The following is a 22,615-nucleotide window of genomic DNA, read 5'->3' on the forward strand; positions in this document are numbered from 1 at the left end:
CGTCGCAAAGCTGTACGAGTCCTTCCTGACAACGCCACCACGGTGGCCTACATCAAGTGCCAGGAAGGCACCAGGAGTTGTCTGGTGGCCCTGGAAGCCAGCAAGCTGTTCTCTTTGGCGGAGCACCATCTGGATCGTCTGGCGACCTCCCACATTGCGGGGAAGGAGAATGTTCAGGCCGACTACCTGAGTCCCCCTGCGAGTGGGAGCTGTCAGAGAGAATGGATCTCGTCGTGCGCAGGTGGGGAACCCCCCCTCTTAGACCTCATGGCCACTCTGCAGAATGCGAAGGCTCCCAGATTCTTCAGCTGCAGATGAGAGCACTGCTCTCATCTGCAGCTGAAGATGTTCCCACCCTGGCCTCTGGTGGGAAAGGTACCCACCCTGGCCTCTGGTGGGAAAGGTACTCAGACGTATAGAGCTTCACACAGGGCCGGTCATTCTTGTAGCACCAGAGTGGCCCCGGAGACTATGGTTCTTGGATCTGGTGAACCTTGCGGTGGACAGGCCTCTTCATCTTGGTCATCTCCCACATCTGCTGCGGCAGGGTCCCATATTTTTCAATCAGGTGGATCGCTTTTGTCTAGTAGCCTGGCTTTTGAGAGACGAAGGTTGAGAAAGAAGGATTATAAGGAGGAGGTTATCTCCACCCTGTTGCGAGCGCTTAAGACGTCAACATCTCTTACTTATTTTTGCGAATAGAAAGTGTTTGAGACGATGTGTGCTGATTCAGGAGTGCCTGCGTGCAAGGCCCCAGTGTCCCAGGTACTAGCCTTCGTACAGAATGGCCTTTCCAAGGGTTTGTCTTTCAGTTCACTGTGGGTTCAGGTTTCGGCTCCCTCCTAGGGCGGGTTGATAGTTATGCCATGGCGTCTCACCCAGATGTCATGCGATTCCTCAAGGAGGCTAAGCATTTGAACCCGCCTGTTCAAGCTACTTGTCCGTCATGGAGCCTTAATCTAGTACTTCGATTTCTCTGCAGGGCTCCCTTTGAACCCCTCCGTCGGGCCACACTTAAGGACCTGACTCTTAAGATGGTTTTTCTGGTTTTTATTTGCTCGGCTAGAAGAGTGTCGTACAGGGAATCATTTCTTCGTTTTTCTGATTTGGGTGTTTCCCTCAAGACAGTACAATCCTTTTTACCGAAGGTCGTGTCCTCCTTTCATTTATATCAGTCAGTGGAGCTTCCTGCTTTTTCTTCTGATGACATTGCCAACACGCCTGGTGGAGACCTTAAGCGCCTTGATGTTAAAAGAGTGCTCATGCAGTACTTATCAGTCACAAATGAGTTTCGGGTCTCTGATCATCTCTTGTTCTATGGCGTGGACCCAACAAGGGAAACAAGGCCTCTAAGGCTACCATCGCTCACGGGCTAAAGGAGGCGATTGCGTCGGCCTATATCTGTCGGGGCCAGTTCTGGAGGGCTTAAAGGCCCATTTGTTGCGCTCACAGGCTACCTCTTGGGCGGAGAGCCAGCTGGTCTCCCCACAGGAGATATGCAGAGCAACTACCTGGAAATCTCTTCATACTTTTGCTCGGCATTATTGCCTCCATGTTCAGGCATCAGTCTTTGGTTCTTTCGGCAGAGAGGTGCTTCGAGCAGGACTATCTCGGTCCCACCCTACTTAGGGAAGCTTTGGTACATCCCACTGCCTGGACTGATCCAAGTACATACAGGGAAAGGAAAATTGGTTCTTACCTGCTGATTTTCATTCCTGTAGTACCACGGATCAGTCCGTGGTACTACATTTACCTGTGATATCTCTGTTCGAAATTTTTTACAGCCTCTGATTGAGAAAGGTCTACTTTATCTCAAAATTCTAAGGCACCGGAAGTATCTACTACAGATATGTGTGTATAAGAACACTACAGATATATGTGTATAAGATATGTGTATAAGAACACTTATACTACATACTACAGATATGTGTATAAGAACATATATCTGTAGTATATATGTTCTACAGATATGTGTATAAGAACACTTTTTTGAATGGTTTGAATTTCAGATTACAATTTCAGAGTTACAGTTGTTTACTTGATCTTTCTCGGGTTATTGAGTGCCGATGTGGTGACCTGGATTGCAAATTGGTTGACGGACAGAAGACAATGTGTGATGGTAAATGGAACCTTCTCTGAGGAGAGAGCGGTTATAAGTGGTGTACCGCAAGGATCGGTGTTGGGACCGGTCCTGTTCAATATCTTTGTGAGCGACATTGCGGACGGGATTGAAGGTAAGGTTTGTCTTTTTGCGGATGACACTAAGATCTGCAACAGAGTGGACACGCCGGAAGGAGTGGAGAGAATGAGACAGGATCTAAGGAAACTGGAAGAGTGGTCGAAGACATGGCAGCTGAGATTCAATGCAAAGAAATGCAAAGTCATGCATATGGGGAGTGGAAATCCGAATGAAATGTATTCGATGGGGGGGGGAAGGCTGATGTGCACGGAGCAGGAGAGGGACCTTGGGGTGATAGTATCTAATGATATGAAGTCTGCGAAACAATGCGACAAGGCGATAGCAAAAGCCAGAAGAATGCTGGGCTGCATAGAGAGAGGAATATCGAGTAAGAAAAGGGAAGTGATTATTCCCCTGTACAGGTCCTTGGTGAGGCCTCACCTGGAGTACTGTGTTCAGTTCTGGAGACCGTATCTTCAAAAAGACAAAGACAAGATGGAAGCGGTACAGAGAAGGGCGACCAGGAAGGTGGAGGATCTTCATCGGATGACGTACGAGGAGAGATTGAAGAATCTAAATATGTACACCCTGGAGGAGAGGAGGAGCAGAGGTGATATGATACAGACTTTCAGATACTTGAAAGGTTTTAATGATCCAAAGACAACGACAAACCTTTTCCGTAGGAAGAAAATCAGCAGAACCAGGGGTCACGATTTGAAGCTCCAGGGAGGAAGATTCAGAACCAATGTCAGGAAGTATTTCTTCACGGAGAGGGTGGTGGATGCCTGGAATGCCCTTCCGGAGGAGGTGGTGAAGACCAGAACTGTGAGGGACTTCAAAGGGGCGTGGGATAAACACTGTGGATCCATAGAGTCAAGAGACCGCCAATGTAGAGTGGGTGGCTCACCAGAAAGATGGCTACTGCCCGGAGACAATACCCTTATTAAATAAACATACAGATGCTTACTGTGACTCCAACATCGCTCTAAGCTTCAACGGCAAGAGGAAATGTGGAAAAAAGGATTTGCTATCACAAAGAGGGGAGTAGCTGGCTTGTTACGGCGGTTACTACCCCAAACCAAATAAGCCTAATACTTCACTTTCCAAGCATATACAGCATAGTTCTCTGCTTCAACGGCAGGGGAGAAGAAAAGAGGGTTCGCACTCACAAAGCGGGGAGTAGCTGGCTTATTACGGCGGTTACTACCCCAAACCAAATGTGCCTGATACTTCGCTTTCGATGCATATCCAGCATGGCTCTCTGCTTCATGGCATGGGAGAGGCTGATACATCAAGCATTTCCAGCATAGCTCTCTGCTTCAACAGCAGGGGAATAAGAAAAGCTGAGGCTTCACGCATATCCAGAATAGCTTCAACTGCAGGGGAGAAGAAAAAAAAAAAAAAGGATTCGCACTCACAAAGCAGGGAGTAGCTGGCTTGTTACGGCGGTTACTACCCTAAACCAAAAGGGCCTGATACTTCACTTTCAATGCATAACCAGCATGGCTCTCCGCTTCAACGGCAGGAGAGAAGAAAAACAACCAATAGGGGCTGTATGACATAGTCTGGGTAAAGGGAATAAACATGGGTGTAGCTTGCTTATTGCAGCAGTTACTACCCCTACTACCCCTAACTAATCAAGCTAGGTATTTCACTTGGATGCAGCTCCATCACTGCTCTCTACATTAATGGTGGGGGTGGAAGGGAAATAGAACCAAGAGTTAAGAGAAAATGATAAGTATGAGAGAAAAAAATGTGTGAAGCTTGCTGGGCAGACTGGATGGGCCGTTTGGTCTTCTTCTGCCGTCATTTCTATGTTTCTATGTTTCTATGTCTTTTACATGTGTGACCAAAGGGGCATATTCTGCTGCATGTAGTTTCTGTGTAGGGATACAGCAGCCTGGCTTGTTTTGTTTTCCTAACAGGAGGTATATTGGTGTTTTAGAACCTGCTGTCATAGTTGTAGGTAGGTTTGTTACTGCTTGAATGTTGGCATTTAGTGCTGTTTTGGTATGGGAGGTTTATTTATTTAAAATATTTCTAGGATGCTTATAGCAAACATATTGTATTGAACAGATTACAATGTTCCTGGTCGCCCTGGAGAAGGGCGACCAGGAAGGTGGAGGATCTTCATCGGATGACGTACGAGGAGAGATTGAAGAATCTAAATATGTACACCCTGGAGGAAAGGAGGAGCAGAGGTGATATGATACAGACTTTCAGATACTTGAAAGGTGTTAATGATCCAAAGACAACGACAAACCTTTTCCGTAGGAAAAAAATCAGCAGAACCAGGGGTCACGATTTGAAGCTCCAGGGAGGAAGATTCAGAACCAATGTCAGGAAGTATTTCTTCACGGAGAGGGTGGTGGATGCCTGGAATGCCCTTCCGGAGGATGTGGTGAAGACCAGAACTGTGAAGGACTTCAAAGGGACGTGGGATAAACACTGTGGATCCATAAAGTCAAGAGGCCGCCAATGAAGAGTGGGTGACTCGCCAGAATGATGGCTACTGCCTGGAGACAATACCCTTATTAAATAAACATACACATGCTTACTGTGACTCCAACATCGCTCTAAGCTTCAACAGCAAGAGGAAATGTGGTAAAAAGGATTCACACTCACAAAGAGGGGAGTAGCTGGCTTGTTACGGCGGTTACTACCCCAAATCAAATAAGCCTGATACTTCACTTTCAATGCATATACAGCATAGTTATCTGCTTCAACGGCAGGGGAGAAGAAAAACTGATACTTCACACATCCAGCAGAGCTCTCTGCTTCAACGGCAGGGGAGAAGAAAAGAGGGTTCGCACTCACAAAGCGGGGAGTAGCTGGCTTGTTACGGCGGTTACTACCCCAAACCAAATGTGCCTGATACTTCACTTTCGATGCATATCCAGCATGGCTCTCTGCTTCATCAGCATGGGAGAAGAAAAACAACCAATAAGGGCTGTATAACATAGTCTGGGTAAAACAAATAAGCATGGGTGTAGCTTGCTTATTGCGGCAGCTACTACCCCTAACTAATCAAGCTAGATATTTCACTTGGATGCAGCTCCATCACTGCTCTCTACATTAAAGGTGGGGGTGGAAGGGAAATAGAACCAAGAGCTAAGAGAAACAGATAAGTATGAGAGAAAAAATGTGTGAAGCTTGCTGGGCAGACTGGATGGGCCATTTGGTCTTCTTCTGCCGTCATTTCTATGTTTCTATGTTTCTATTAAGTTATTCTTTCTGCTTTGATAATGTTTATACTGAAGGGACGCAGGGTAAGCACTGTCCTGATATGGGATACCCTTTCAGTTTTTCTCTGTCTCCATCTGCTGGACAGGAGGCTCCAACCCACTGTCTGGACTGATCTGTGGTACTATAGGAACGAAAATTAGCAGGTAAGAACAAATTTTCCTATATGTGTGTGGATTGTAAACACTCAAAGCCAGCGCTGCACAGCTCCTTCACTCATCCGGCTCCTAGGTCACCTCTCCTGCAGGTCACTCTTCTCCCTGTATGCCGTCTAGCTGCTTGTAAATGCCCAGGCCTTGGTCCAGACCTGCACTGCCCTACTTGGCTTGAGGCTTAGCTTAGAGGGAGTGGGTGGTAAAGCCACTCCTCTCCAAAATATTACAAAAACACAGTTTTTACAAAACAGTTTGTATTGCAATTCAAAAGTTCTGTTCCTTTTCTTCTTCACACCAACCGCCACCAGTTTCCAGGAACACAGTCACAAATACTTGGCTCTCTAGCCAGCCGCTACCGCTCCCTTTTAGGGAAATGCACAACACTCCCCAACTCCCCTCTGTTGTGCTGCGGTTAGGGGCCTTCCCAAACCAAAACAGCTTGTGCACAACAGGTTTCACAACTTAAGGCAAAAAGCATTCCTTTAAACTATATGTCATTTACCATCCCCCACTCGGGCCACTTACTCAATCTCCATAGCAGAACCTGAGGATTCCTCTGTCCGGGAGTCTACCTCCATGTCCTGCTGCTCTTCCTCTGAGGAGCTGGGCTTTTCTGTCCAACTCCACCATTCTGGCACACCCTCCTCCTCTATACCATTGATTCAGCTGTGTCTGAATCACTGCTGCTTAATTCATGCACCTGTTCCAGCTCTCCCTCGGTCCACGGGTCAGGTGGTACCTCTAAAAACCTGGGAGTATAGTCCTCCCTATCCCCTTTAGCGCCCTCTGCTGCTTACCTATGGTTTGTCTTGTCTATATATATATATATATATATATATATATATATATATATATATATATATATATATATATATATATATGATTCATGCTTGCTATGTGGTTAGATTAAGGTATACAGAAATGTTTTCTGTACTCTGCCATAATTTACTAACTGGGTTCAAAAAAGGTTTGGATAAGTTCTTGGAGGAGAAGTCCATTAATGGCTATTAATCAAGTTTACTTAGGGAATAGCCACTGCTATTAATTGCATCAGTAGCATGGGATCTTCTTAGTGTTTGGGTAATTGCCAGGTTCTTGTGGCCTGGTTTGGCCTCTGTTGGAGACAGGATGCTGGGCTTGATGGACCCTTGGTCTGACCCAGCATGGCAGTTTCTTATGTTCTTAACATGGATAGTGGAAAATCAAGAATAAATAAATAAAATACTGCTGCTTGCGGTTTGAGTGTTGAGTGAAAGTGGTTGGGTGGGAGTGCTGGCTAGGCTTGTTTGCTGTATGTGTTGAGTTGGGGTGAGATCGGTAGCACTGCTTGCTAAGTATGTGCTGGGGTGGCTTTTGCTGTAGGCCAGGTACTATAATCATTTTTCTCATAAAAACAAGGCCCTGTGAGTATGGGTAAGACTGCGTCCTTTGTGCATATGCTAAGGGGCAGAAGTAGGCTGGAAGCAGAATTGTCATTTGTTTCCTAACTTTCTTCCATTTTTCTTCCCTCTTTTTGTGTTCCTGCTTTCCTTTCCACTCTTCTTTTCTCTCTTTGGCTTACTTGCTTTTCTTTTGCTTCCTCTTCCCATCCAATCCCACATTCCTGCTCTCAGGTCTTCAATCCTAGAATAGGAATGGATGCTTTGCAGATTTACCCCATCAGCCAGGCCAATGCCAATCAGCGGTCAGGTCGAGCAGGCAGGACAGGGCCTGGTCAGTGCTTCAGGTATGAATTATGCTTTATTACATGTGAGATCTTAGTTTTCCACTCTATCAGCATTATAAAGGGGAATTGTCAGCAAGGTGCATGAATATGCTTTCCAATATGTCCCACATGTAATGGCTGACTGTTAGGCTGCTGGAAGCCTTGTATACTTGTGTTGCCGTCCTTAGAAAAAGTGCCACTTTCTTCATATTGTTTGAGTGTACTCTCTTCTGCCACCCTCAGGCTGTACACACAGAGTGCCTACAAGAATGAGTTGCTGTGCACTACTGTCCCAGAGATCCAACGTACAAACCTGGCCAACGTGGTATTGCTACTCAAGTCCCTTGGTGTCCAAGACCTGCTGCAGTTCCACTTCATGGATCCACCCCCAGAGGACAACATGTTAAACTCCATGTACCAGCTTTGGATTTTGGGAGCTATGGATAACACAGGTATTATCCTGGGAGGGAGAGTAGCAGGTGTTGTGCTAGGGGCTGGTTGGGGGAAAGTAACATGGATAATGGCTGGGGCTGGGCATTGGGAGAGGTGAACATGGATAACAGACAAGGAGTGAAGGGCAATATTGAGTTAACTTACGATGGTTGAGGACTAGGAAGCTGATTATAACTCCAGTAACTGGTGAGATGGAAATGAAGTAACACAGATAATGTACTGAGGGATGTGGAGGCAGGCTCAGTATGGGAATTGTTTTTGCTGAAGGTGATAGTCTTTGCCCTAACGCTTGAGATGCTGGAGGACACAGGTAGTTTGGAGGGGGGAGGAGCAGGGAGTAACCCTAGTTACTCCCACTGTGGAGGAAGGTGAATAACATAAGTAACACTAAAGGCAAGGGATGCAGATTGACACAGGTAACACCAGCTTGAGAGAATGGGAATTGCCTGGGAAGCAGATTAACATAGGATACATTCAGAGTGGGGGAATATGTATATACCGTATGTATTTAAAAAAATGTATATTCTTCTCATATCCACAGTACCTGAATATAATCTGCTTTGAAGTGCCTGAAAAGCAGAATGTAAATCAAATAAATATTTAAATGAAGATTGTTCTTTGGGTGAAGGGGCATACAGACCCTTTGATAGAAAAGAATTAACTCTGTACTATGTTATTCAATAGTAGGGTTACTATGACTGGATGGGTCAAATCAATGAATTGTCTAAATATGGAAAAAAAAATGAATTTCAGTTGAAGAAAACCCTTGGTGTCTGGTACTTTGATTAGAAATACCTTTTCCAGTGACAGCATGAAAGTATACTGATCATGCTGTACCATTATGATCAGCTGCACTGTTTCTAATTCATGGCATAAATATAGAAATCACAAATTAAGAAGAGTGCAAAATAACCCCAATCCTAGGTCAAAAGATTCTTAAAAAAATTCTATTTCACTGAATCACCAGACTTTAAAATAATTTCGTATTGGATCCCTCAATTTGCTTGTGTTGATAAATATAGAAATCCCTATAGGTGCTTAAGACTAATTTTAATAAATACCATATCCTGTTTTGTTATGTAATTAAGCGACCATTTATTTATTTATTGGTTTTTATATACCGGTGTTCGATTTAGAATATCACATCGGTTTAAATTGTAACTGTGTTCCATTTTGTAACCATTCCCTGTACGTACCCGGATCAGTCCAGACCATGGGTTGAGCCTCCTGTCCAGCAGGTGGAGACAGACCAAAACTGAAAGGGTATCCTATATGAGGACAGAGACTACCCTGTAGCCCTTCAGTATTTGTCTGTCTCCAGCAGGTGGTACAGCTCACCCTATGGTTCTCTGTTGTCTTCTTCTAGTCCCTTTTGGGGATTTTTTTCTTTCTGTGTGTCTATCGTTTGGATCAAGCAAGTATTTACGCTTTATTACTTTAAAAAAAGAAAAAAAAAGTTTTGGTTGTGTGAACTCTGTGGATCCTCTCTACAGGAGACAGTCCCTGTCTCCTTACTCTTGTGGGGGCCTAGGGGGGCTTGGCCCCTTGTTTTATATAGCCTAGGCTCCCTATTCCTGGTGGTCCTTGGCTGCAAGGGTGGAAATTGGTGGTGCCAGTCACTCCCCCTGTTCAGCCCTTCTCTCTCTCTCTCTCCTTATACTTGTCTCCCTTCACTGGGATGCTTTGTCTCCGAAGCTGCTGACAGGACCATTTTTTCTCCCTTGTCTGGGGTTAAAAAAAAAAAAAGAAGTTCATTCTGTGCCTCCGCTCCTTCAGCCCCAGCAGCTCAGCTGATTTCTATTGCTGCCCGTCCTTCACCTCAGGGCCATGCCACAATCTCCTCTGTGCCTAGCCTGTGGGGATTCCTCTATCCGTCTCTCTCGGAAGGGACTTTGCTCTCGATGCTTACCGGGGGGAGGAGGTTCCTCCGAGTCTCTGATGCCCTCAGGACCCTGAGCCAGGCCTCCCAAACGTTTAGCCACGCCGTTCCTGGGCATCAGACCGTGGGAACGGCGAACATTTTAGGTTTTTCTCCTTTCCCGGAGCAGCCTGAAGCTCCAGACCCGATTTTTTTTTTTTTTTTTCGGTGCCCCCCCCCCCCCCCCCCCCCGATTTGAGCCCCGCGCACTCTCCCCTTGCAGATCCCGAAACCCCCCCCCCCCCCCGATGCGCTAGACCCCATTTTTCCACTGAATTTGTGCTTTTACTGCACAAATCCTATTTGGCAAGTTTGCAAGAGGAAACGGACCCCCCCCCCCCTGCCCCCCCTCCAGCTAAGGTCCCTTGGCTCCCTGTTCCTCCCTCCCCTGTGGCTCCTGATGGGCAGGGGGCGATCCGGGTCCGCGTGGTTCTGGGGGCCCCTCCTCCACCGGACCCGCCCCCCTGCCTGCCCAGGATCCGGATTCGGACCCGGATTCGGCTGATGCTCCCCCCCCCCCCCCCGGAGGGGGATGACCCCCGGGTTCTCCGTCTCTTCCGCAGGGAGGAATTGGAGCCTCTTCTCCCCTTCATCTCACAGGAATTGGGGATTGACTGTTCCCCAGTGGACGAGTTTTCGGCAGCAATGCCAGCTTCCTCGGACCTGGTCCTGGTGGAGCTCAGGGCCCTGCCGTGCTCCTTTCCCTTCCACCCCATGCACAAACTAATGCTCCTCAGGGAATGGCAGGCCCCCGAGGCGGGTCTTTGGGTCGGGAGGGCCATGAAAAGCTTTATCCCCTCCCGGAGGAGTGTTTAGAGTTATTGAAAATGCCTACGGTGGACTCTTCTGTGACGGGAGTCACTAAACATACCACCATTCCGGTGGTGGGGGCTATGGCCTTGAGGGATGTCCAAGATCGTAAGCTGGAATTCCATCTCAAGCGCATTTTTGAGATCCTGGCCTTGGGGGTTCGGGCGTCGATCTGCAGTAGTCTCATGCAGTGGGCAAGCCTTAGGTGGATCCAACAATTACTCAGCACCCAAGACCTCCCGTCTGCAGAGACAGAGCAGGCTGACAGGTTAGAAGGCACTATAGCTTATGGGGCAGATGCCCTATATGACTTGTTCCGGGTGCAGGCGAAGGCGATGGCTTCGGCGGTCTCAGCCAGACGGCTCCTCTGGCTCTGACACTGGGCAGCTGATTCGTCTTCCAAGGCACAGCTGGGAACTCTCCCTTTTAAAGGTAAGTTGCTTTTTGGCGAGGATCTGGATCAGCTTATTAAATCCTTGGAGGAAAACAAGTTCCATAAGTTGCCTGAGGACCGCCCGAAACAGGCTAGATCCTTCTTCCCTCTTCATACCCGCTTCCGGGGCCAACGGCGATATCATCTAAGAGCAAGGGGCGCCTTCTCTAGGGGAAATTCCTCTAGGTCCCAGTCTTGGCCCCAGTCCTTTCGAGACCGTCGGTCCTTCCGAGATGCCACTCCCCACCGTCCCATGCCCAAGCCCACCTCCCAATGAGAATCTGCCGTTCCATCCCTCTGTTCCCAACTTAGGTGGTCGTTTGTCTCTGTTTGTGGAGGAATAAGCCAAAATCATGCCGGACCAGTGGGTCCTTGAAACAATAGACAAAGACTACACCTTAGAGTTTGCTCGCGACATCCCGGACCTGTACATGGTCTCTCCGTGCGGCCAGCAGAAGTGGGCCTCTGTGACTCAGACTTTTACCAGACTCCAGAGGCTGGGGGCCATCCTCCCGGTTCCGGTGGCGGAACACGGCGCCAGCCAATACTCTATCTACTTCGTGGTCCCGAAGAAGGACTCCTCCTTCCGTCCCATCCTGGATCTCAAGAGGGTCAACCGGGCCCTCAAGGTGCCCCGTTTCCAGATGGAAACACTTCGGGCAGTGATAGCGGCGGTCCATCCCGGAGAATTTCTGGCCTCACTCGATCTGACTGAGGCCTACCTGCACATACCAATCCGTCCAGAACATCATAGATTTCTCCGGTTCCACATCCTGGGCCAACACTTCCAGTTCCGGGCCCTGCCCTTCGGTCTCGCCACGGCACCACGCCGTGATGGTGGTGGTGGTGGCAGCCCTTCGGAAGGATGGTGTGCTGGTTCACCCGTACTTGGACGATTGGTTAATCCGGGCCAAGTCGGTGGACCGAGTACTTTCTCTTCTCTCGTCCCTGGGATGGATCATCAATTTTTCCAAGAGCAATCTCCACCCGACCCAGGTCTTGGGGTTCCTGGGGGCTCACTTCGAGACCCGCGTCGACAAGGTTTTTTCCTGCCAGACTCGAGAGCTTTCAAGCTGATGGATCAGGTTCAGAGCTTCTTCTCCATGCTGCTTCCCACGGCGTGGGATTATCTGCAGGACCTGGGGACCATGGCTTTCACGATCGACTTGGTCCCTTGGGCGTTTGCACATATGCGTCCTTTACAGAGGGCTTTGCTGACCCGTTGGCAGCCGGTATCGGAACAGTTTCAGATGCAGTTCCCGCTTTCCGACTCTACCATCAGCATCTTACAATGGTGGCTTTCTCTCAAGCATCTCCTTCGTGGACTGTCTCTTTGGACCCCGCAGTGGATGGTAATCACGACTGATGCCAGCCTTTCCGGTTGGAGAGTGGTTTGCCAGTCCCAGACCACGCAGGGGCACTGGTCCCCAACTCAGTCTCGCTGGCACATCAACCGCCTGGGGACTTGTGCGGTTCACCTGACACTCAAGGCATTTCTCCCACTACTTTGGCGACTAGCGGTCCAGGTGCTCTCGGACAACTCTACCACCGTGGCGTACATCAATCGCCAGGGGGGCACCAGGAGTCAACTGGTGGCCCTCGAAGCAAGTTGGCTTCTCCCATCCAGGGGAGTGCCTCACCTCCCCAGCCCCTCTTATCTGGCCACCTGCTAGTTAGGGTTCTATGGTTTTGCTCACCCCCACATCTCAGGGAAACCTTAGACTTCCCTACCAGTGCCCAATGTACTGCCTGCACCCCCAGTCCTTTAACCAAGTCTCATGCTGGCTCCAGGTTCAAATTCAACCTCAGCAGAACTTCTTGAACTAAATATAGTGTCTCCCTAGTTGATTCATCTGGTATCCCCTCAGCGCTGTCTGGCCACTTGCACTTGCCGCTCGCTGGCTCCGCAGCCAACTCACTAGGGTCTCCACAGTGCCACCTTCTGGGCTCTCCACGGTGCCTTCCTCTAGGTTCTCTGCAGCCTCATTCTCTGGGTTCTCCACAATGCCACTCTCTGGGCTCTCACTGTGCCACCCTCTGAGCTCTCCGCAGTTCATTCCTCTGGGTTCTCCTCTGCAGCCTTACTCACTGAGATCTCCACAGCACCACCCTCTGGGCTCTCTATGGCATCTCTTGCTTGCCTTTCTGTGCCCTCTCTCTCTGGGCTTCTGTTTTTGGACTCCCGGTAGTATTTGGACACCCTAGAGGGTCTTCATCAGGATCTCTTGTAGCACCACCGTCTGACCGATTGGTGCTGCAGCCCGTAGGTCACTCAGTACTGCCTCCTCTTGGATAATCTGTGTCGCCCTCCCTAGGCTCTCTGTGATCCCCTCTTTCAGGGTTCTTCTTCACTATTCCCTTCTCTGGGCTTCTCATGGGAGCTGTTTTTAGACTCTTGGTAGTATTTGGGCAGCCTACAGGTCTTCCTCAGAACCACCTGTAGCACTAATCTCAAGACTGTTGCCACGACTCAGTCACCCACAGGACATCACTGCCAGCGGTTCCTCCAAGAATTGGTGGCACTCTTTGTCCAGCCAGTCTAGGTATTCAGTCTCCTGTCTGGCCTGGAGACTTGGGAGTGGGTTCCCTCGCTCCATTAATCTGGCTGGCCTTTCCAGCTGCTAAACCTTGAGCCTCAAGTTCTCCATCTGACCCGGCTCTTGGGACTTGGGAACTCCTTCTACACAGAAGTATATGGCTGTTTCTTCACTCCAGGTTTTTTTCGTAGCTGCAGAGTAGCTTGCTTGCTGGAAGAGGGCCCTGCTCACCAGACACACAGACAACTCTGGCAGCTTTTCCAGGGCCACACTCTGCTCAGCACAGCCTTGCTTCACCAGTAGTTTTCAAAGGAAAAAAAAGGTTTAAAAAAAACCCTACATGACCAGCATTAATTTGCTTACTATTAAATCCTTATCTACCTCCAGCAGAGCTTCTCACTTTAGCAGGTTCCAAACTACTACTTTCTGGTTGTCCCTGCAACCAGACCCATTCATAGTTTCCTTTCTATCTGAAACTTTTTATTTCTTCAGTGCAGCTTCTGAGCCACACCCTTTCACAAGCCAATGTGCTCTGTGCAACCCTGCGCTCTGTACTTTGTTTTAGAATCACAGGTCCTCTTCACAACTCTTTGTACTCCAAACAGACACGTCCATCTCTCTTCTGCAAACTGGCCTCCAAACTGCTTCTGTAAGGCCACACTTACACCAAACTTTTCTTTGGAGGCTGGGTTTTCCTCTGTACTAGGTTTAGAGAAAAAATTCCACTAAAAACCGAGGAGTGATCCCCCAGGCCTGGATTCATAAACATAGCCTGACTCCAGCCTTTCTTAAAACTCTATACCTTTATTCATAGCTTGGACATATCAGTAGACTGCCTTCACCTTCAGACAGGAGGGTACTCTCTTTACTCACAATTCAGTACTTCTTCCCTCAGTACTCACACAGCTTTATCACAGCTCACTGTTTGGACAGTGTTATTCTGCAGGAACTGCCTTCCTCCTGGAGACCTGGGCTTGGACTGACTAATCTACCTGGGTCCCAGCTCTTATTCCTTCCCTGTTGGGCCCTGCCCACAGAGCTCTCTCATAAGGGAAATTAAAGGGACCAGGCACCTCAGCAGGAGAGTGTTTGAGGCCTCGTTTGAGGATCGAGGTACACTTCCTTCCTTGGTCAAGATTCCACTCATTTTGGAATTTTTGCAGGATGGCTTGACTAAAAGCTTTCTCTCTTAATTCCTTAAAGGTACAAGTAGCGGTCCTCGCCTGTTTCAGGGGTCAGGTAAATGGTGGATCCTTGTCAGTTCATCCTGATATAGTCCATTTTCTGAAAGGAGTGAAACATCTTTGGTCTCCTTTGCGGTTTCCGGTGCTCCTGTAGGGTCTTAATTTGGTTTTTGGCAGGCCCTACATACTCTTTCCTTGCGGTTGCTGACCTTGAAAACGGTTTTCCTTGTGGCAATTTTTTCTGCACATGGAATTTCTGAACTGTAGGCCTTGTCTTGCCAGGAGCCATTTCTCCAGATTACTCCAGGGGCAGTACAGCTGTGTACTGTTCCTTCCTTTCTACCAAAGATGGTCACTGAGTTTCCCTTAAATCAGTCCATCTCCCTGATGTCTCTGGACAGAGAGAGAGATGTAGGGGAATATCATCTGTTGTGACCCTTGGATGTCAAGAGACATATTGTCAGGTATCTGGAGGTTACTGAGCCTTTGCGGAAGTCCGATCGCCTGTTTGTCCTTCACAGCGGTACTAGACAGGGAGAGCTAGCCTCATGGGCTACAATAGTTCGCTGGATTAAGGAGGTATTCACAGCTGCATGCATGGATGCTGGGAAGCTGTTAACTAGTCAGGTTCAGCTCATTCCACTAGGGCTCAGCCAATGTCATAGGCGGAAGTTAGATTGTTGTCTCTTATCGACATTTGCCGAGCTGCAACGTGGTCATCCTTATACACCTTTTCCAGGTATTATTGTCTGGACGTTCAGGCCCGGGAGGATTCGGCCTTTGCTTGTTTGGTTTTGACTGGACCGCGGGCAGCCTCCTGCCATATTCGGGAGTAGCGTGAGTACATCCCACTTGTTCTGGATTCAGCTGACTGGACGCTAAGAAATGAGAAATTACTACTTACCTAATCTTTTCCTTTTCTTTAGGACAATCAAATGAATCCAGTTTCCCTCCCTTGGCTGCCAAACGATTACATTTTGATCCTCCTGTGTGCCTACATGTTACAGGGATTACTGGTAAGTGTTACTCCAGCCCCTAGACTAGTGTTGTTCCATTCTTGTCTGAGCTTTGTTCGCCTGTTGGCTGAATATTGAAATGGTTATCTGTTTTAAATCAAGATTTTTGCTAGTCTGACCACAGTTGCTTTTGAAGAAATTACTGGCAGGCTGATGTTACTGCAGAGGTATATATACTATGACATCAATTTGCTCCGTCTCCGTCTGCTGGTAGAGGTACATAACCCACTTGTTCTGGATTCATCTGTCTGTCCTAAGGAATAGGAAATTATCAGCTAAGTAGTATTCTCCCAGGACAAGCAGGATGGTAGTCCTCACATATGGGTGACATCATCAGATGGAGCCCTGTCACGGAAAACATTTGTCAGTTTCTAGAACTTTGACTGGCACACTGAGCATGCCACTAACCCTGTAGCCACCAGGGGTCCCCCTTCAGTCTCTTTTTTTTTTTTTCCGTGCAACAAGTTGCCTCGCGGTTAGGAGCTCTGTGAGAAACTCTCACAACTATTTCTATTTCCTCACAGAATGTTCGAAGTATATCTTCTTAAAATTACCCTCACCGGGGTCCCCCATCGACATTCATTCCCTCCGGCGCTCGGTAAGTGTATTCCCCATGTTTTGCGGTTGATTTCTGGCTGCATTCCTTCAGTGCCAGACGGTCATCGATTGCACGCGTGCCAATTTTTGTAATGGCGACCAGATTTAGAAAATGCCCCGAATGTCTGAGGACCATGTCCATAACGGCCCCGCATGAAATTTGCATTTTGTGTTTAGGACACTCGCACGACGACCATCGATGCCCGAGTTGCGTGCAGATGGATCCCTAAGGGACGTCATGCTGGATTGGAGAAAATGGCGCTGCAGACCAAAAAGGGTCCATCGACCTCGGGGACACCTACCCAGCAGCATCGCGGAGCGAGTGACTGTCTGTCACAGACCCCCTCAAGTACATTGGCGTCATCATCCTCAGCGCCGGAGAAAGACTGGGCCAAGCGTCGAGGGAAGTTCCAGCACCAATATGAGTCACCATCCGGTGCCGGCACCGACCCGCAGCGGCATCGACTGCTATTGAGCCGCCTGCGAAGAAGACCCGGGGAGAGGAGCCCCCATCCTCCTCTGGACCCGGGTCCCAAAGGCGTTCTCCACTGATATCGGTGCTGGGTACTGAGCCTCCACAAATCCCTGTGGAGGAGTCAGTAACGCCTAGCCTGCCTCCTACCCCAGGCACAGTGCTACATATGCCAGCCTCAAAGGGGAATTGGATGTAATAGTCCAAGAGGCAGTTCTTAAAGCCCTTTGGGACATCCATTCGCCACCGGTGCCGGCCCCCATACCGACACCTGGATTGGCACCCTCAATGTTCACACCGCTTTTCGAGCGCCTAGATATGCTCATCGGTGCCATATCGACATCCTATGCCGCCTGACACGCCAGCATCGAGTCATCCCTCGAGGCCTCCGCAGATCCCAATTCCCATATCGGGTTCCTCGGAGGAAGATGAGGCGGTTCCCCGCCAGATCCCTCCATGGGAGCCACCAATGCCGGAACCTACACCGGGACCATCGGGGATATCGATGCCTAAGCGTATCTCATTCGCTTCGACGCCATTGATACCAACACCAGTTCCTTCAATGCCGGTACAGCCTCCATCGAAGCCATTCACCATTCACCATCCATCGAGGCCTTCCCGACTTCTTGATTTTGACATTCTTCCTCCCTCAGGAGGTCCACAAGGAGAGGGGGAAACTCCATATAATCCTTGAGAAGATCCTCCGATGACTCTTCACACACTTCTGAGGAATTGCTCTCAGAGCCCTCACCTCCGGAAGAGAGGCAACGTTCTCCTCCAGAAAACCTCTCCTTTGCCAGTTTTGTCAAGGAGATGTCTGAAACTATTCCTTTTCCATTAGTTACGGAGGCAGATGCTCGCCACCAAATGTTGGAGGTTCTGCAATTTGTGGATCCTCCAAAGGAAATAAGGGCGATACAGTACATGAAGTACTTCTGGATCTTCTACACCGACTCTGGGACCACCCAGGTACTATACCACCAGTCAACAGGAAAACTGCGACGTACCTGATGCAACAAGCCCCTGGCTTTCAGAAAAGTCAACTGCACCACCACTCTGTAGTAGTAGAGTCGGCCCAGAAAAAAAGCTAAATGGTTGCGTCCACATTCCTCTGCTCCCCCTGGTAAGGACCAGAAAGCATTGGATGCATTAGGACGCAGAGTCTTTCAAGGGTCAATGTTGATAGCACAAATAGCGGCATATCAACTGTATATGACACAATACAACAGAAATCTGTGGAAAAAGGTGCAAGAAATTGCTGAAACTTTACCACAGCAACAACAAGAGTCCCTAACTTCCATCCTACAGAAAGGACTAGAAGCAGGTAAGCACAAGGTCAGAGCTGCTTATGACTCATTTGAAACAGTATCTAGAGTCTCAGCAGCAGGCATCAGTGCTAGACGCTGGGCCTGGCTTAAAGCTTCAGACCTATGCCCAGAAGTAGAAGATAAACTTGCTGATCTTCCCTGTACAGGAGACAACCTGTTCGGGGACAAGATTCAAAACGCAGTGGCCCAATTAAAAGACTATCATGAGACCCTGCGTCAATTGTCCTTTGTTTCCCCAGATGTTCCCTCCAAAGCCCGTAGGGGAACACAAGAGGACGTCAGGAAACAATTTTACAGACCACAAGGTATTATTCCCCTGCGTCCAGTACTCGAGGGGCTATAGCTCCTCAGAGGGGAACTACACAACAAGTAAGGGCACCTAGAGCACAGCCAGCTTCACAGGCTCCTCCTTCTGCTACATTCTAAATTCTTCCAGAGAGCAGTTCCATTTCTCACTTGAATTCAGTAGGAAACCGTAAAACATTTCACCTAGAACCTGAACTCCCCACCTTTTCAGCGTGAAGCAGTGAACCCCGTACCTTCGGTGTCTTAGAACCATACACCAGTTCCCTGAACAAGTAAGGGAAAAGGTTCTGCTCCACGTATTTACAAAAAAAAAAAAAAAAGAAGACAGTCGGACGCCGACTTCTTCTGCACTTCTGTGCCCTATACACATCTCCTTGTAAATAAAAAGTATATGTTGATATCCTTTGGCACCGGGCTTCCTCTGCTATTCAATGAGAACGGATCTACTCTCTGGACTTTCATAAACATGAGTCCATTTCATATGCGCACTACTGTTCCTAAAGAGCTTGGCAGTAGTGGCTGCTCCACTACTCCTCAGAGTCATTTCCAGGTTTCGATTCTGGATAACTGTCCTGTAACAGCCAGTCCAGACATGGATCTTTTGACTCCATTAACTCATTATACACCTCCTATACTCTCTGGGATTTTTAATCACCTATCGAAGATCCCATGCGATATCACCTATTCATCTCTCCTCTTAGAGATCTGATATAGGCTTCACAAGTAGCCAAACGGGTATCCCTAATAATTGTGCACTCACGCTATCCTCAGTCGAAGGATGATCACTCATGGAACTTAGTTATGACCTGAAATGACCTGTTATTTTCCGCCTCCTGGTGTTTTCGGAAGACTCGGGATGTCCTCTGTACATCCATGGAAAGCCTCTCCAGCATAATGGTTTTCTTTCTCGTAGACCACCACATTACATTCCAATGAGTGAACGCACAACACAGCTCAAGCTCTTCTCGGCTTTGCCAGAAGACTACATAAATTTGAGCCTACACCATATAGCACTCCATTGTGCTGTGCACCACTTTCTGGTACGTACAGTGACTGCACTGGACAACCGACTCAGCCAACATTTCCAGTACAAGATCCCTCTGTTTTAAGCAGAATTCTACACAGATACCGTCAACTGACCATCGGTTCTTGTGTCCACCCTAAATTGCAGAATGGACGCTTCTGCTCCCAACACAGGGACCAAAGAAGAACCTTCCATGGTTGCTTTCATCTGTCCCTGAAACATAGGTCTGCTATATGCATGCTCTCAAATGCTGCTCATAGCAAGCTACACCAGGACAAAAGCTCCATGACAATCATGGAGTATTTAGCCGGCGGCAAATTGACTTTCCATCCCTCTACTGCCGTGTCTCAAATCCTTGTAGCTTCTCGGCAGCCTTCAATAACGAAAGAGTTTACCATGTGCTATACATCGAAGAATTTAATCCCTTCGTGTCCACATTGCACCTATTATGCTATTATAGCACTTCGTGAACTCGCATTCACTTTGTACTATTTTTTCCTATATTTAAAAAAAAATATATATTATATATATATATATATATATATATATATATATATATATATATAAGGGATGCCCCATAATAGTTCCATCCTTGGTGAGTTGATTGTAAAAAGCATATCTCTGCTTCAGCTTCTTCTACAGCCACAGGTCATGGTATAGCACTACACTGTCGTGCTTACACTACATTCCTGTGAACTAAGTTACTTATCAAGGAACCTCATTGTTCCTTGTAACCATTCTGTTTATTCGCAGAATCGGTGCGTTACAACCTTTCATGGCAACTCACCCTACCCAACATCACTCCATGACATGGTCTTTATCCACACTCACCTACATTTCTTTCTCAGAAGGTAACTGATTCCATCTAACTCCATCCATACTCTTCTAGGTCTGTACACTCACTTGAGTGCTCGACTTTACATATCTTGGACTATGGGAGTGCACTTGCATTTTATATGCACACTCCGCATTCCATTAAAAATCCACCCAACTCTTTGTCCCTTTAATAAAACAAGCCTAGAGTTGTAGTGGATGTGCAGCCCATCTTCATTACTCTGCACCATGAGTTACATTTTGCCATCAGCAAGCAAACCTTCCACATCAGAGACGAATGAAGGCATTTTGTCACGACCATAGCAAAGTCAGTAACACTTTTTTGTTCATTACCGACTGCTAACATCTGCACACCTGCGGGGTGGAGTTCTCTCCACCCTTCACAACCCACTATTACATGTACAAGGCTGAACGATAGTACTCTGCATTTGGCCTATCTGTTCTTAACATTTTATACTCAGTGTGACAACCCAACTCGTCTTCCACCACCTGCTGTGAATTTCAGGCTGCCTCATTGTCGCCGACAGCACCTCAGTTGTTGTGCTTGTTGCGCATGTTGGGTGCTCCTTGCCTGGATTTTTCTCAGGCAGCCTGTAGCTCTCTATTCACTCATATGTGAGGACTACCATCCTGCTTGTCCTGGGAGAAAGCAGAGTTGCTTACTTGTAATAGGTGTTCTCCCAGTTCAGCAGGATGTTAGTCCTCTCAAAACCCACCCGCCACCCTGCGGAGTTGAGTTCGCTTACGTTTTATTATTTTATTTTTTGCTCGTACTTTTGCTACAAACGAGACTGAAGGGGGACCCCTGGTGGCTACAGGGTTAATGGCATGTTGGGCATGCTCAGAGTGCCAGTCAAAGTTCTAGAAACTTTGACAAAAGTGTTCCGTGACAGGGCTCCATCTGATGATGTCACCCATATGTGAGGACTAACATCCTGCTGTCCTGAGAGAACACCTGTTACAGGTAAGCAACTCTGCTATTACTCAATCTCTTCATTACAGAGGCTAAAAATACTGTGGTGGCAGTGGCGGTAAATGCTGCCCCTTTAAAGAGGCCTGGTGTTTCTAGCTGCCTTTGTGACTGCACAATCTGCAGCCTGTTGGTTTTGTTTATTTACAGAGCTGGAGTGGGCGTAGTCTGGGGCTTATTTGAGCCTTATGTTCATGTTTAGCCTGATCATGTTTAATCTGCTGTTTAATGCCAGCAGTAGTGAAGAGCTGGAGAATGCTGGTAGTCTCGCTGCACCCAGCAGCAGTATGCAGTGCTGTGGGGCCTGGCGTTAAACCACTGCAGGATATTTTGACCCAGTGGTTTAGTGCAGTAGAGAATGTCCCACTTGTGGTTGCAAGCAACATGCGGGGAGCAGGTACCTCTGCAGTGCAGAGGGTAGCTGTAGTCTGGGTCTGCTTCCTCCTGCAATGACTGCCACTCTGCAGACTGGCAGAAATACTACGAGGGACCAGTGATTGAGAAGCCTTCACTGCTGTGGTCACAGAACTCTCAGAAAGGCATTCCTTGATCATTTGCTAAAAATACTGGGATCCTGTAGTACTCACCAAGTCACTAATCAGTCACAAAGCACTCTGTGTCAGTAACTGCTTTGAGTGTGTCCATCTCTTGCAGGTAGCTTGACCTCTACGGGGCGATTGATGGTAGAATTCCCACTGGACCCAGCACTCTCTAAGATGCTGATTGTTTCCTGTGACATGGGCTGTAGCTGCGAGATCCTCATCATTGTGTCCATGCTGTCTGTGCCTGCCATCTTTTACAGGCCAAAGGTGAGACGATACAGATGACTTTTCTTACGACTCCTATACCACATTCATTTTGTTATTGTTCGTTTTCTATTGTAGGTAAACAGTTAAGGGCATTAAGTTTATACAGCACTGATAATTCAGGCAGCACTGTTCCAGGCATTACATGTCTATAGTGCTATGCTTGGTATTATGTTTATACAGTGCTGATAGCTTGCCCAGCACTGTGCTGGGTATGAATATATTTCCAAGCACTGATGGTATATACCATGGTTGGCAAACTCCAGTCCTTGAGGGCCACAAACAGGCCAGGTTTTCCAGATATTCACAATGAGCATGCATGAGAAAGATTTGCATCCAATGGAGGCAGTGCATGCAGATCTTTCTCATGCATATTCATTGTGGATATCCTGAAAACCTGGCCTGTTTGCGGCCCTCAAAGACTGGAGTTCACCATCCCTGGTATATACGGTTGTGTGTCCAGGTATTAATATTTCCTTATCAACCCACCAAACCAGTCGAAATGCATGGTTTTTCTCTCCTACCAGCAGAAGGAGACGGAATGTAAGCTTTGCTGGAAGCAGCCTACATAAGGAACTGTGCCACCTGCTGCCTTTCAGTATTTATCTGTCTCCAGCAGACGGTAGTGTTGCCAAACCTTCAGTC

The 22,615-nt window shown here is 47.9% G+C and overlaps 1 protein-coding gene across 4 annotated transcripts in view; it reads left to right on the forward strand.

The window, feature by feature from the left end:
* The window catches only part of DHX38 (DEAH-box helicase 38), a 450,894-nt gene that overhangs the window by 323,821 nt on the left and 104,458 nt on the right, over positions 1-22,615 (forward strand). For all 4 annotated transcript variants that reach the window (XM_029608272.1, XM_029608271.1, XM_029608270.1 and 1 more), the window contains 3 exons: positions 7,191-7,303; positions 7,526-7,734; positions 21,819-21,973. In XM_029608272.1, the coding sequence (XP_029464132.1) occupies positions 7,191-7,303; positions 7,526-7,734; positions 21,819-21,973 (477 nt within the window). The remainder of the gene's footprint in view (positions 1-7,190; positions 7,304-7,525; positions 7,735-21,818; positions 21,974-22,615) is intronic.

The sequence above is a fragment of the Rhinatrema bivittatum genome, chromosome 7 (assembly GCF_901001135.1).
Source record: "Rhinatrema bivittatum chromosome 7, aRhiBiv1.1, whole genome shotgun sequence".
Taxonomy (NCBI): domain Eukaryota; kingdom Metazoa; phylum Chordata; class Amphibia; order Gymnophiona; family Rhinatrematidae; genus Rhinatrema; species Rhinatrema bivittatum.